The 14,597-nt window shown below is 38.7% G+C and overlaps 1 protein-coding gene across 2 annotated transcripts in view; it reads left to right on the top strand.

Moving 5' to 3' along the window:
- Window positions 1-14,597, top strand: part of LOC140195354 (tyrosine-protein phosphatase non-receptor type 3-like) — a 185,099-nt gene that overhangs the window by 65,218 nt on the left and 105,284 nt on the right. For both annotated transcript variants that reach the window (XM_072253530.1, XM_072253529.1), the window contains exons 10-12: window positions 5,433-5,521; window positions 10,813-10,876; window positions 12,405-12,577. In XM_072253530.1, the coding sequence (XP_072109631.1) occupies window positions 5,433-5,521; window positions 10,813-10,876; window positions 12,405-12,577 (326 nt within the window). The remainder of the gene's footprint in view (window positions 1-5,432; window positions 5,522-10,812; window positions 10,877-12,404; window positions 12,578-14,597) is intronic.

Here is a 14,597-nt window from a genome sequence, read left to right as displayed (position 1 = left end):
AGTTTCTTTTTGTGTGTATGTAATTTGGGGAAGCTCATGGGAGAGAAATCTACCATAGGCAAGGAGGGCAAAACATTCTGTTTCTGTGCTGCATAACTCTATGACTATAATTTCATGAATTCAAATTAGCATTAATAATGAGTGTACTGAGTTGTCTTTCAAGTTAGTATATTGATGAGTTTATGAAGGAGCAAGCTATTTTAGATTAAGTATTATACAATAAGGATAGATTGGTAGATAATGTTCAAAGTAAATTATCAAAGTAATGTATGGTCAGCACATCCAACCCAGAGATTCAGTTTCTTGTGGTCATACTCTATAAATCCATAATAGAGTAATAACCATAATGGAAAGACTGCATCAACTTAGATGCACAACCAGTGTGCAAAAAACATCAAACTGTGCAAATAGAAAGAGAAAGAAATAATAATAATAACAATAAATAAGCAATAAATATCGAGAGCATGAGATGAAGAGTCTTTGAAAGTGAGCCCAGAGGTTGTGGGAACTTTTCTATGATGAGGTGACTGAAGTTATTCCCTTTGGTTCAAGAAAGAGCCGATAGTTGAAGGGTAATAACTGTTCCTGTCTTGTGAGGTCCTTTACAGAAGGGTATCAAGAGCATAACAGATTTCTTCATAAGGTGGAAGGGTAAATAGTTTGATGTGAAATTGACAGAAAATTGTATCAACCCAAAGGATTGGAAACAGTTTAGAAGTGCTTTTTAAACAAGTTTAAGAAATCAGCTAAGGGAATAGAAATAACACTTGAAAGTAAATATGCAAGGTGCATAAAAAGCAGACTACAATTTTTCTGCAAAGGGCCTAGATTAGTGAATACAAATTTAGATCCCTTTTAGTTAAAACTGGCAGAATAATTTTGTTTCATCTTCACAGAAGAGAGCATGCAATGCTTCTGGAAATTGTAATGAGACAAGAGTCGACAGGAAAGGAGAAATTAAAGGAAAACAATAGCACTGGAAGTAAATAGCATTTGGAAACTACTAAATCCCCAGGACTTGTGCGTACCAGAGTATTGAGTAATAGCTATCAAAATAGTGAGATTATTAATTACCATCTTCTAAACTGTGAGATGATTTTGCTGCTTGGAGTTTGGCAAATATAATCCTGCCATTTATAAGAAGAGGGTGAAGGAAACAAACTAGTTAGTCTTGTATCTTTATTAGGAAAATACTAAAGTCTGCTGTAAAGCATATGATGACACTAAATTACAGTAAGTATCCACAAGAGAGTCAACATGGACCTAGAAAAGGGAAAATTATCTTTGGTGAATTTACTGTGTATTTTGAAGAATGTAACTGAAGATTGATTGAGACCCAGTGGTTATGATATGTATAGATTTGAAAAAGGCCTTGCACACCGACTTCCTTTGTTAAACTTCAAACCGCATGAGATTCAGGTAATATATTGCTATGAATTGAAAATTGGTTGACAGAGAAACAATAGGAATAATTTCCTTGGGGTGACAGGCGGTGACTATTAAGGTGATACGGGGATTAGTGCATGGATCTCAGTTAGTCACATTACATTATCAATGACTGAACACAATAGTTCAGTTAAAGAAACAAAAAAAAGCCAACATGGTAGGTATACTTTAGAACATAGAATATTACAGCTCCTTACAGGCCCTTTGGACCACAGTGCTCAGACATTTTAACCTTCTCTAAAACATTATAACCTTCCCTCCTACATAGCCCTGCGTACTTCTATCATAAATGTGCTGATATAAGAGTTTCTTAAATGTCTTTAATGTAACTGTTTTACTACCATTCCTGGCAGGGCTTTCCATGCACCCACTACTTCGTGTTTTTTTAAAAAAAAAGTACCTCTAACATCCCCTCTCTATTTTCCTTCAACTACCTTGAAATTATATCCATTGTATTAAGCATTTCTGCCCTAGGAAAATGTCTTTGGCTATCCACTCAAATTATGTCTCTTAATATCTTGTACACCTCTATTAAGTTACTTCTCATTCTTCTTTGCACCAAAAAGAAAAGCCCTGGCATGCACAACATATTCTCTTAAGACATGTTGTCTAATCCAGGCAGCATATTGGTAAACCTTCTCTACACCCTTTCTAAAGCTTCCACATCCTGGCTATTATGAGGTGACCAGAATGGAGCACAATATTCCCAGTGAGATCTAACCAGGGTTTTGTAGAGCTGCAACATTACCTTACAGCTCTTGAACTCAATCTTTTAACTAATGAAGGCCAACACATCGTATGCCCTCTTCACAACTCTATCAACTTGGGTGACAACTTTGAGGGATCTATGGATATAGACCTCAGGATTCCTCTGACCCTCTGCACTGCTAAGAATCCTGCCATTAACCATGTACTCTACCTTCAAATTTGACCTCCCAAAGTGAATCAGTTCACACTTTTCTGGATTGAATTCCATCCGCTACTTCTCAGTCCAGCTGTACATCCTGTTAATGTCCTATTGTAACTAACAAGAACCTTCTACACTATCTACAGCTTCAACAATCTGTCGTCATCTGCAAACCTACTAACTCATGCTTCCACTTCGTCATCTGTCATTTCTAAAAATCACAGAGCAGAGGTCCCATAACAGTTCCTGCAGAGCGTCACTGATCACTGACCTCCAGGCCAGATATGCTCCAGCTACAAACACCCCCTGCCTTCTATGGCCAAGCCATAATGTAGCAAGTTTCAAGTTCTGTAAAAATGTTTTCAACTATGCGAATAGGCAGAAAAGTGGAGTTTTATTTTAATAGAAGAGAATCAGAAGTATTGATACACAAAGTGCTCTGGTGTTCTCATACCAAATGCTGACAGCAAACATTTTAGGGGCAGCAAGTAGTTAATAAGGCAGATAGTTTGTTTGTCTTCATACTAGAGATGTGAACATAGATGTCAGGATGTTGTTCTCCTACAATACATAGAGCTTTAATGAATCTGCATTGGGAGTATTGTGTGTAGATTTTGTCTCCTACCTCAAGAAGAATGTACTTGCCATAAAGGGAATACAATTTTAGCCAGACTGATTCCTGTCATGGTGGAATTGATGTATGAAGGCTAATTGCATTGACTGGACTAGTTTAGAAGAATGAATAGAAATCTCATTAGAACTTAAATTGTGACAGGGCTTGACAGGTTGGAGCAATATGGATATTTCCCTGGTTGGGGTTTCTGAAACAGGAAGTCATAATCTCGGGGATTAGGATAAGATATTAAAGACTGAAATGAGGGAAACCTTCACCAATGAGAGTGGTGAGTCTGTGGTATTCTCTACGATGGAATGCTGAGGAGTCAAGTCACTGACTGTATTTAACAAGAATAAATTTGGTAAATTGTTCTTTATTGTCATATGTATAGAGGTACAGTGGAAAAATACATTGTTTTGCATGCTACACATGCATATCATTGCTTTAAACAAAACCTAAAGTGAAAATGTTTGAAAATATGTGCAGTTAATTTGAAGAGAAAGCAAAAAGAGTAACACATTCATCAAGGTATCAGATATTAATTGAAATTAAATTGGGTTATCATTGTGATGTACTGAGGTGCAGTGAAAAATATTGAAATTGCATGTCATCCATACAGATCATCTCATCACATCAGTACATTGAGATTGTACAAAGGAAAAGCAGTATCACAAGGCAGAATGAAGCATTATAGAGACAGCTTATCTGGTCCTTTTAGCATTTGGTAGGTTTTAATGAGATCCCCTTCTATATTCTAAATTCCAATGAGTACAGGGCCAAAACTGCCAAACACTCCTCATATGTTAACCCCTTCTTTCCTGGAATCATCCTCATGAACCTCCTTTGGACCCTTTCCAGTGACAACACATCCCTTCTGAGATTTGGGGCCCAAACTGTTAACAATACTTGGCTTGACTAGTGTCTTGTAAAGCCACGGCATTATTTCCTTGTTTTTATATTCTATTCCCCTTGAAATGAATGACGACATTGCATTTACCTTCTTTACCACAGACTCAACTTGTAAGTTAAGCTTCTGGGAGTCTTGCACAAAGACTCCTAAGTCCCTCTGCACCTCGATGTTTGAAGACTGTCAGGGCGGTTGGTGACATTCTATTCCCCTTCTGTTTAAAATGTACATTGAATGTGTTAAGATGATCAGAAAGGGATACACTGTTATCGGTGATTCTGTCCCACTATGTTTTGTCACTTGCTATAGCATGTAAGTCTTGCCACATTGGACGAGTAAACAGAATGAAAAATGTATCTCCATTTTTTTTGCATCAGACGTGTTTATACAATTTTATTGCTGCTATGTTAGACTTCAGTAGGAAGTAAATCTTCGAGTTTATCCATAGGTTTTTAGTTTGGGAACACCTAGATTGATTTCTTTGGTACATAATCCTCTACAGATAAAGTCTTTGAGTTGTTGGGTCTCTGAATATAGACCAGTCCACTGACTTAGTCACATACAACTTAATCAAGTTTCAGACCAACACTGTACAACTTTCTGTAGTGGTTCCTCCCGTTTCAGTTTAGATTTCCAAATACTAAAAATGGTTTCCCTATAAGCTGGTAATGTTCTGCCCCATATTATCAAAGGGCTAGTTTGGAGAAATTTCACAATATTACTGATCACTTGCAACAATAGAGGGGGCATTGCTTCATATAATATATGCATTGTTGACCAAGCAGGTAGTTTGGTCGACTTGTTCATACAAGTGAAATAGGAACTTCTAATTGTCTTTCACTGTTTAAAGCACAACCCAGACTACTTGTATGGGGAAGGGGTTTATTGATATTACATTGAATTATGAAACCAAAATCACCCAAGTCTTTATTCAGGATTGTTTCAGTTTTCAAGATGTATTGTTCACAACTGTTCAGAATTCATTATCGATTTCCAAACATTCGACAGAATCTCTACAGTTCTAAGTTTATAGACTTTGACAAGCATATTTCAAGTGAAAATGCATCAGGCCATCAAACTTTGAGAAACAATATTGATGTTTTATATTCATAGTTTAAAAAAAGTTGATCCATATTATCAGGATACATATTGACTGCTATTTAACAAGTTTTTGTTGTTCCATTGTTTCATGCCTCTGTTGTGCTCTTGCATAATGTTCATCATGATTGCTGCTGTCTCATCCATCTGCTGCTGAAGTTCTCATGGATTCCCTTATAGTACAGCACATTACAGGCCCTTCGGCCCACAATATCCTTATCATACCCTGGTTTGAGGCTTAGAGTGTTCTCCAGGATGGACTTCAATTTTCCACTTATTATGTGTTGCAATTTATTAAAAATATCCAAGTCATGCTCACCCATCATGCTTAGATTTTTTTAAATAGTGCATTAATAATGGACACCACTAGTTGCATTGATGAATCCATTCTTAATCACACTGTTGTACTTTTACAATTAACGTAGGAAAATAATGATTTATTGATTTATTTATTTTAGGATCAAGAAAATTTAGAGGTGAAGATTGGAATATCCTCTGGAGGCCTCAGTATATATAGAAATTTGGCTCGAATCAATTTTTATCCCTGGTAACTATTGCTGTTTATCACCTTGTCTGTTTACTGGTGTAGTAAAGTACTGTGCAAAAATCTTAGGCACATACAATACTGTGCAAAAGTCTTGGGCACCATTTTTTATAATTTTGTTTTGGATGTTTGTTTCGTCTTCTGCATTAGTGTGTGTCAGTAGAAAAGTGTAAATTTAGATTTCCAAACATATATTTTCTAAAAAATTAAAGGTTACAGAGAAATGTTTGTATGCCATTTAAGGGAGTAATATATTAAGGTACTTTTCAAATGAAAACTTGATTACTTTGTAGGCATGTAGCCCAGTGCATGATGAAACCCAACAGGATCCTAATCAATGACATAATGGGTTGAATGGACTAAACTGATTAACTGCAACAGAAATGGGTGTAGAAGGAACCCCTTCCTTTTGGGAAAAGGACAATCAAAATAAATGGTGAGGTTATAGCAGATAAGACAGTCAAATCACCAATTCTCACACTGTAGCAAGATGCAAGGTGATCATCCTGCATCAACAGACTGGAGTCTCAAGATGTGCCCTCCAAGTTGTTCTGAAGAATTACAAAGAAAGAGGCAAGGTTGAGAACAAGAAAAACAGTGGTCAACCATGGAATCAGAGTACAGCAGATGAGAGGTGCATCAAGTTGACTTCTTTTCTAAATCGGAAGAAGTCCAGCATTACTATCAGCTCTGAACTCAGAAACTACTAGAACTCAAGTACATCCCTCTGTTGTTCAGAGAAATGTTGTGAGAAGTGGTCTTCACAGAAGAGTTGCTGCCAAAAAGCCAATCCTCTGAAGTGGAAACAAAGTCAAGGGACTTGCCTATACACAAAAGCTCAACGATTGAGCTACTGAACAATGACAACAAGTACTTTGGACTGACAAGTCAAAATTTGAAATTTTTGGCTGAACTAGAGGCAGTTTGTCCATCGAAGAGATGGAGGGGGATGTAACATGGATGAGTTTGCAACCAACAATGAAGCATGGTGGAGGTTCCCTGCAGGTTTGGGCCTGCATTTCTGCAAATAGAGTTGGTGATCTGGGCAAAATTAATGGAATCCTCAATGCTGAGAAGTACAAGCAGATTCTCATCCATCACACAATGCCATCAGGGAGGTGTCTGATCAGTTCCATTCTGCAGCAGACAATGGCCCCAAACACACAGCCAAGGTCGTAAAGACCTATCTTCAGTGAAAAGAAGAAGAAAGAGTTCTCCAGCAGATGATATGGCCTCTAGAGAGCCCTGACCTCAACTTCATTGAGGCTGTCTGGGATTACCTGGAGAGACAGAAGCAAAGATCCTATCATTTGTCATTGAACAATGCTATTTCAGAATAAATATTTCCAGTTTATACTTTGTATTTATTTTTTCTAAATTCCATTTTAAACAAGTCATGGTGGTACTGGTGCACAAGAGACATGATGGTTGCTATTTTATGACATTTGCCAGAACATTTTTGTTTATTCCGGGGTTCTCTATTTTCCCAAAATAAAATTATGAACCTCTCTCTTAAGTATCAATTTTGTGATGCAGTTAGAACTGATTCCCACCCTAAATAAACTAAGTAAGGACCATAAGATATAGGCACAGAATTAGGCCATTTGGCCCCATTGAGTCAACTCCACAATTTCATCATGGCTGTTCCAATTTTCCTCTCAGCTCCAATCTCCCGCATTCCTTCATGTATTGACCAATCAATAATCTATTAACCTCTGCCTTCAGACCTTTCAGTTTCCAAAGAACATTCTCCTTTGTAATGGTAACCTAACCTCACACACTTCATGACCCCAAACACCTGGAACTTCCATCACATTGCTAGTGTCTTCCACAGTGAAGACTGATGCAAAATACTTGTTCAGATCTTCCATCATTTCCTTGTTCCCCATTACTACCTCTCCAGCATCATTTTCCAGCTGTCCGATATCCACACTGGCCTCTGGTTTACACTTCATGTATTGGAAAACCTTTTGGTATCTTTTCTTACCTGTTCTGGGTCTCCTCTGTGATTTTTATAAATGATTTGGATGAGGAAGTAGAAGGGTGGGTTAGTAAGTTTGCTGATGACACAAAAGTTGACGGTGTTGTAGATAGTCTGAAGGGTTGTCAGAGGTTACAGCACGATATTGGTGCAGAATTAGGCTGAGAAGTGGCAGATGGAATTCAACCCAGATAAGTATGAAGTGGTTCATTTTGGTAGGTCAAATTTGAAGACAGAATATAATATAAATGTTAAGACTTTTGGCAGTGTGGAGGATTAGCAAGATTTTGGGGTCCATGTCCATAGGACACTCAAAGCTGTTGCGCAGGTTGATAGGGTTTTTAAGAAGGCCTATTCTGTGCTGGCCTTCATCAGCTGTGGGATTGAGTTCAAGAGCCATGAGATAATGTTACAGCTGTATAAGTCCTTAGTTAGACCCAACTGGGAGTATTGTGTTCAGTTTTGGTCATCTCACAGGAAGGATATGGATACTATAGAGAGAGTACAGAGGAGATTTCCAAAGATGTTGCCTGGATTGGAGAGCATGCCTTATGAAAAAAGTTTGAGTGAACTTGTCCTTTTTTCCTTGGAGTGATGGAGGTTGAGAGGTGACCTGATAGAGGTGTATTGTCGTGGTCTTGTCTGTTAACTACTCATTTCAGTTAATTTCCTTTTCCCCGTGTTCCACCGGGCTCCTTGCTTAGGGCACCTGATCTTCATCCGAACCGGCAGGGTAAAAACCCCGGCTTACAGCTACTCAGTGCTGCTCCGTCACCGTAGCCAGGGTGGCGATGAATGTTCCGAACTGCCAAGAATAAGGGACCATCTTCCGAGCTACCAAGAATAAGGGACAGTCTTCATGAGCCTCTCATGTCAAGATTTGTATTGTCTGTGGTTTGTTTTTGTTGTCTCGTGTCCAGCTGAGTGTTGCCGGCCATTTTGCCGCTGCTCCAAGCCGGGATGCGAGTGGTCTGTTGTTGTTTTGTTTTGAAGGCTCCGAGTCCCAGTCCCAGTCAAAGCTTCGTGTCCAGTCAAGTGATTGCCGGCCGTTTGCCACTTCATGAGCTTCTACGTGTCAAGATACATATTGTCTGTTATTGTTTGGTTTAGTCGTCTCTTTTCCAACTGAGTAGGTCCGGATGTTTGCCGCTACTCCGAGTTGGGAATTCTGTCTCTTTGTGTCCCAGTCCCAGTCCAGGCTCTGTGTTCCAGTCAAGTTCAAGTCCGTCTCCATGCCTGTGTCCTGCACTTGGGTCTGCTTCCTCCAACGCCCCATTGCAACATGTATAAGATGATTGGAGGCTTTTTCCCAGGGCTGAAATGGCTAACACATGGGGGCATAGTTTTAAGGTGTTTGGAAGTAGGTATGGGGGGGATCTCAGAGGCACATTTTTCCACACACAGAATGGTGGCTGCGTGGAATGCACTGCCATCGTAGGTGGTAGAGGCGGGTACAATAGGGTGTCTTAAGAGACTCTTTGATAGGTACATGGAGCTTAGAAAAATAGAGGCCTATGCAGCAGGGAATTCTAAGCAGTTTCTAGAGTAGTTTACATGGTTGACACAACATTGTGAGCCCAAGGACTGTCAGGTGCTGTAGAATTCTATGTTTCTTTAATATTACTAGACAACCTGGTGACCCGTTGGGGCACCCTTTGTGAGAAAGGTAGTGCAGTCTGATGTGACGTAGTTGCCTTCTGTTGATTTTTTTTTAAAGCTTCCCAATCCTCTAATTTCCCATTGATTTTTGCTCTATTATATGTCCTCTCTGGCTTTTATGTTGGCTTTAACTTCTTTTGTTAGTCACAGATTGTGTCATCTTTCTTTTAGAATACTACTTCCTCTTTGGGATGTATATATCCTGTGCCTTCCATATTGCTTCTAGAAATTCCAGCCATTGCTGCTGTGCTGTGACCTCTGCCAGTGTTTTTTTCCAATCAATTCTGGCCAACTCCTCTCTCATACCTCTGTAATTCCCTTTACTCCTCTGTAATACTGATACATCTGACTTCAGCTTCTCTTTCTCAAATTTCAGGGTGAATTCAATCATATTATGATCACTTGCCCCTAAGGGTTCTTTAACCAGAAGCACTCTGATCAGTTCTGGTTCATTGCACAACACCCAATCCAGAATTGCTAATCCTCTAGTGGGTTTAACCACGAGCCTCTCTTAAGAAAAAAAAACATCTCATAGGGACTCTAGAAATTCCCACCCCCCTGTAATCCAGCACTAACCTGATTTTCCCAATCTACCTGCATATTGAAATCCCCTGTGACTATTGTAGCATTGCCCTTTTGGCATGCATTTTCTCTCTCCCATTATAAGGCCACATCCTTAGTCATGTAAATGTAGGCCACATCCTTACTACTGTTTGGGGATCTGTATACAACTTCCATCAGGGTCTTTTTACCCTTGCAGTTCCTTGGCTCTATCCAAAATGATTCAACATCTTCCAACTGCTTGCCACCTCTTTCTACTGATTTGATTTCATTTTTTACCAATCGAGCAACTAAGTGTTTAGTGTCTCTGTTATAGGGCTGAAAAATTGGAAAACAAATTGTTTTAAATTATATATTGTTAAAAAGTATTTGCAAGTTGTATGCTAAATTTTAATTTAATCTGTTGGGAAAAAGTTTCCAGGCATAACATTAAAGTGATCCTTGTTTCTAATATATACTATTATCTTCAGAAGAATGATATACAAGATTGGTAATGTAGCAGATCTGATGAGTAATAAGATAATGTTATTTGAGTAGATCTTGACCACCTCCTACAGTGATTAACACATAATTGAGTCAACAACCCATATAGTTTGAAGGAAATAATAGGGGTAAATAATGTTTAGGTATCCGTTAGTCTTGTGAGACCATGGATCTGCGCCTGGAAAGTCTTCACTCTCCAGGGCGCAGGCCTGGGCAAGGTTGTATGGAAGACCAACAGTTGCCCATGCTGCAAGTCTCCCCTCTCCACGACACCGATGTTGTCCAAGGGAAGGGCAAGGGCTGATACAGCTTGACACGAGTGTTGTCGCAGAGCACTGTGGTTAAGTGCCTTGCTCAAGGGTACAACACACTGCCTCGGCTGGGGCTCGAACTCACAACTTTCAGGTCGCTAGTCAAATGCTTTTAACCACTTGGCCATGTGCATTAATGCATTAAAATGTAACTATCATCCTCTTTATAATATCTATGACTTTTATTTCAAAACATATTTATATGGCTGTTTGCATGTTATTTTGGCAACTAATGTTTTGTTTTCATGTGGAACAACTTTCTTCTCATTGAAATGTATTTAGAATATACTTTTCTTTAGGGTAAATATAATGAAGATTTCATTCAAGCGGAAACGATTTTTCATTCAGTTAAGACAAAATCCTGTAAGTATTTCACAGTGAAAATACCTTAGTAATGGAATTACATTGAATGAAGTCAGTTTTTGGATTGAATAGTATATCCATTTTTGACAGCAGTTATTTTGGGTGGGGATGCCAAACTAATTATACTGTCATGGTGAATGAGGTCCTACAAGCATAATTTAGGGAGCAAGGAGATAAATTAAAAATGTAGGACCTCAAAGGTTGTAATCTCGGGATTGCCACCTATGTCACGTGCTGGTCACATTAGGAATAGCAGAATAGCTAGGATGAACATGTGACTTGAGCATTGGTGCTGGAGGGAGAGTTTCAGATTCCTGGTACATTGGAACTGGTTGTGGGACAGGTGGAACTGGTTCTCTGGCGGTACAAACCGGATAGTCTACACCTGGGCAGCTCCAGGATCAATATCCTAGGACGATTGCTATTGCAGCTGACAATGTGATGGGGGGACAGAAATTGTTGCAAAAAATGCAGGGACCAAAGCAAAAGTTAGAAAAGAGGAAGTTTGACTGGAGTATAGATTAATCAAATGTAAAGGACACGAAAATTACTGGATTCTAAAAGGACAATGAGTGTAAGGACACTTTATCTGAATACCTGCATAACTTTTGCTGAAAATTAGGTCAAAAGAGAATGAAATAGTGGACATTACAGAAATGTGGTTACTGGGTGAAGCTGAAATGGAATTAAATATCCAGGGGTATCGGGTAATATGGAAGTATAGGCAAGGAAAGGGGTAAGGGAGCTTGGGTAGGATGAGAGCAGGGCAATAGAAACTATAAAATCTAAGGAGCAGAATGTTGAATCCATTCAGGTAGAATTGGGGGGAAAATCACTGGTGGGAATTGTGTGTAGGCCACCAAATAATAATGTCTCAGTGGTACAGGCGGTAAACCAATAAATATATTATGGGTGACCTTAAGTTGAACATAGATAGGACAAATCAAGTTGATTGTGGCAGTCTTGAGGAGGACTTCATGGAAGGGAAAAGACAATCTCAGATTGAGTCCAATGCAATTAAATAGGTAAAATTAATGATTTAAGTTTAAAGTTAGGGACGTTTACAGTCCATACCTGTGACTCACATTGCAGATTCCTGAGCGTGCCTAGTGCTAAACTCTCAGGAATTCTGAGCAACTGGATGTAGGTCACTGTATCTCTGAAAACTTGGCTTTGTGTTTTGTGATTGACTTTTGAAAGTGGTCATTGAGCAAACTAAATCCCATCAGTTGTGAGAGACATGGCATATCATTTCCAGGTTTTCACTAGATGCCTTTTGCAAATCTGAATTTTAATAAAATTGTCTATAATGTGGCCATTAACAAATTTCATACAAAAATGATATACAATCAGAGGTAAACAAGTCTTGTGTTGATGATTATATGAATTGTTATTTGAGAAAGGTACCTTTGAGAGTTGCAGGAATAAGTTGGTGCTTTTTGGTTTGCTGCTGTTTTATCAGCTATGAACATTACATGAGACTTATTAAAGAAGCTTATATGTGTAAAACTGTTTATTTAATTTACAGAATAAATCCCAAGAGAGTATTGTTGGATTTAATATGCTCAATTATAGAGCATGTAAAATCCTTTGGAAATCTTGTGTAGAACATCACACATTCTTTCAAGCAAAGCAGCCACCATCTCGAGAGAAAAAAGTATTTGCAGACTATTTTACACTTGGGAACAGAAGCCAGAACAGGTTTGCTTCTTTCCATAATTGTTAACATAAATACTTATCATACATTACAAAGTGCTTGTATTCTTATCAGTACATCTTCTGTCGTGACATTATTTAATGTGTTATTAAGTTCATGAAGCAGTTTTTTTTGCCTTGGTGATCATTATTTGTGTGGGTTTCATAGTCCACTGTGAATATTGCATAATATATGATAAACATTAATTAGCATGTGAGAGACACTAATAATTTTGCATAACTCATTTTTAACTAAATTAATGCATTTATCTGGATTTTCAGACTATAGTGGTTAGACAAAAACAAAGTCTTAGAATTCATTTGATTCCTATGTTTGGGAGATAAGTGTTGGTCAGCACACCCACAGCAGCAAAGTACAGAAGTCAGAGCTGAACAAATATTCACCTGGGCAATATTTAACAAACAGAAAGATTATTGAGTGCTTAAAAAATCAACACAGCATGGTTTGAAGCACAGTTTCTCCCTTTTTGCTCACTCTCACTTTTTTTCCTTTATTTTTCCCTCTTTTTCTTTCTTGGCTCATTGCTCCAGTAAACATTTTGCAGTAACCTTGTGCTTCACGTCACCTCTGCCATTTGAGAAGATTCTAGTGGTATATTTCAGTTGTGTTGTGAATGCTGAAAATTCACATTTTCTGATGTTATTTCAATAACAATGGACCAGAATGCCCGATTTATAATTTGCTTGATTCCATCTCAAACTACAGTTGCAATTTATGTTATTCTGCAAAGCCTGAGTGAGCCTGCTAAACTGTTGATGGAATTTGGTGGTCTCTTTCTCCAGCAAACTCCCACTCCCACCATTTTTACTGAAAACTAACTTGTTTTCTCTCTCCCAAATCTGAATAGAACCTGAAAGATTAACATTCTTTTCAGCAGATACTATCTCGGCATTTTTTATTTGTCTTTATGATAGTGTATGTGGAAGATCATGTGATCATGTATTGTATCTGTTCCTGATGCTATCTGTGAAGGTGCTCTTCTCTACACCCAGCCCAAATACTGCAAAAGCCACAGCAGAAATGCATCCTATCACAGATAAGAAAAGATGTTAATGATATCCTTTGCAGCACACACAAAATGCTAGAGGACCTTAACAGGTCAGGCAGCATCCATGGAAATGAAGCTTTGGACCAACACCCTTCTTCAGAACTGGAAAGGAAGGGGGAAGTCACCAGAATAAAAAGGTTGAGGAAGAGAAAGGAGGATAACTAGAAGGTGATGGGTGAAGCCAGGTGGGTAGGAAAGGTAAAAAGCTAGAGGGGAAGGAATCTGATAGGTGAGGACAGTGGTCCATAGAAGATAGGAAAGGAGGAGAGGCTACCGGGAAGGTGGTAGGCAGATGAGAAGAAGAGGTAAGAGGCCAGAGTGGGTAATAGAAAAAGGGGGTCGGGGGGAGAATTTTTTTTCACCAGAAGAAGAAATCAATATTCATGCCATTAGGTTGTTTGCTACCCAGATAGAATATACAAGGTGTTGCTCCTCCACATTGAGGGTGACCTCATTGTGACATAAGAGGAGGCCGTGGACCAACATGTCCGAATAGGAATCGGAATTAAAATATTTACCCAAAAGTTCTGCCGAAAAGAGAAGTAAACTTGATGGTTGGGAGTCCTTCAGGTTTCTGCAAAAGACCAAAATATTGATAAAGAAATGAGAACATAAAACTTATCTAGCAAAGACCTAGCCTGGCCAATCTCCCTTCAAAAATCAGGCCTTCCGGTCCTGGTGACATACTTCTGAATCTTTTCTGCATTTTTTCCAGTTTAACCATGTCTTTCCTATAACAGGGTGACCAAATATACACATTTCTCTGTGGGGGTGAGGGATGGGGAGGTTTTACCAATGACTTGTAGAACTGCAACATAATGTACCAACTCCTGAACTCAATTCCCTGACTGATGAAAGCCAGCATACTGAGTGCCTTTTTCATCAACTTGTCTGCCTGAGACACTTCTTTCAACAAACTATACACTTGTATTCCAAAGTCCTTCTATTCCATTACA

Source organism: Mobula birostris, chromosome 3 (assembly GCF_030028105.1).
Source record: "Mobula birostris isolate sMobBir1 chromosome 3, sMobBir1.hap1, whole genome shotgun sequence".
Lineage (NCBI taxonomy): Eukaryota > Metazoa > Chordata > Chondrichthyes > Myliobatiformes > Myliobatidae > Mobula > Mobula birostris.
The sequence above is the reverse complement of the archived record's forward strand: the minus strand, read 5'-3'. Positions and strand labels throughout refer to the sequence as shown.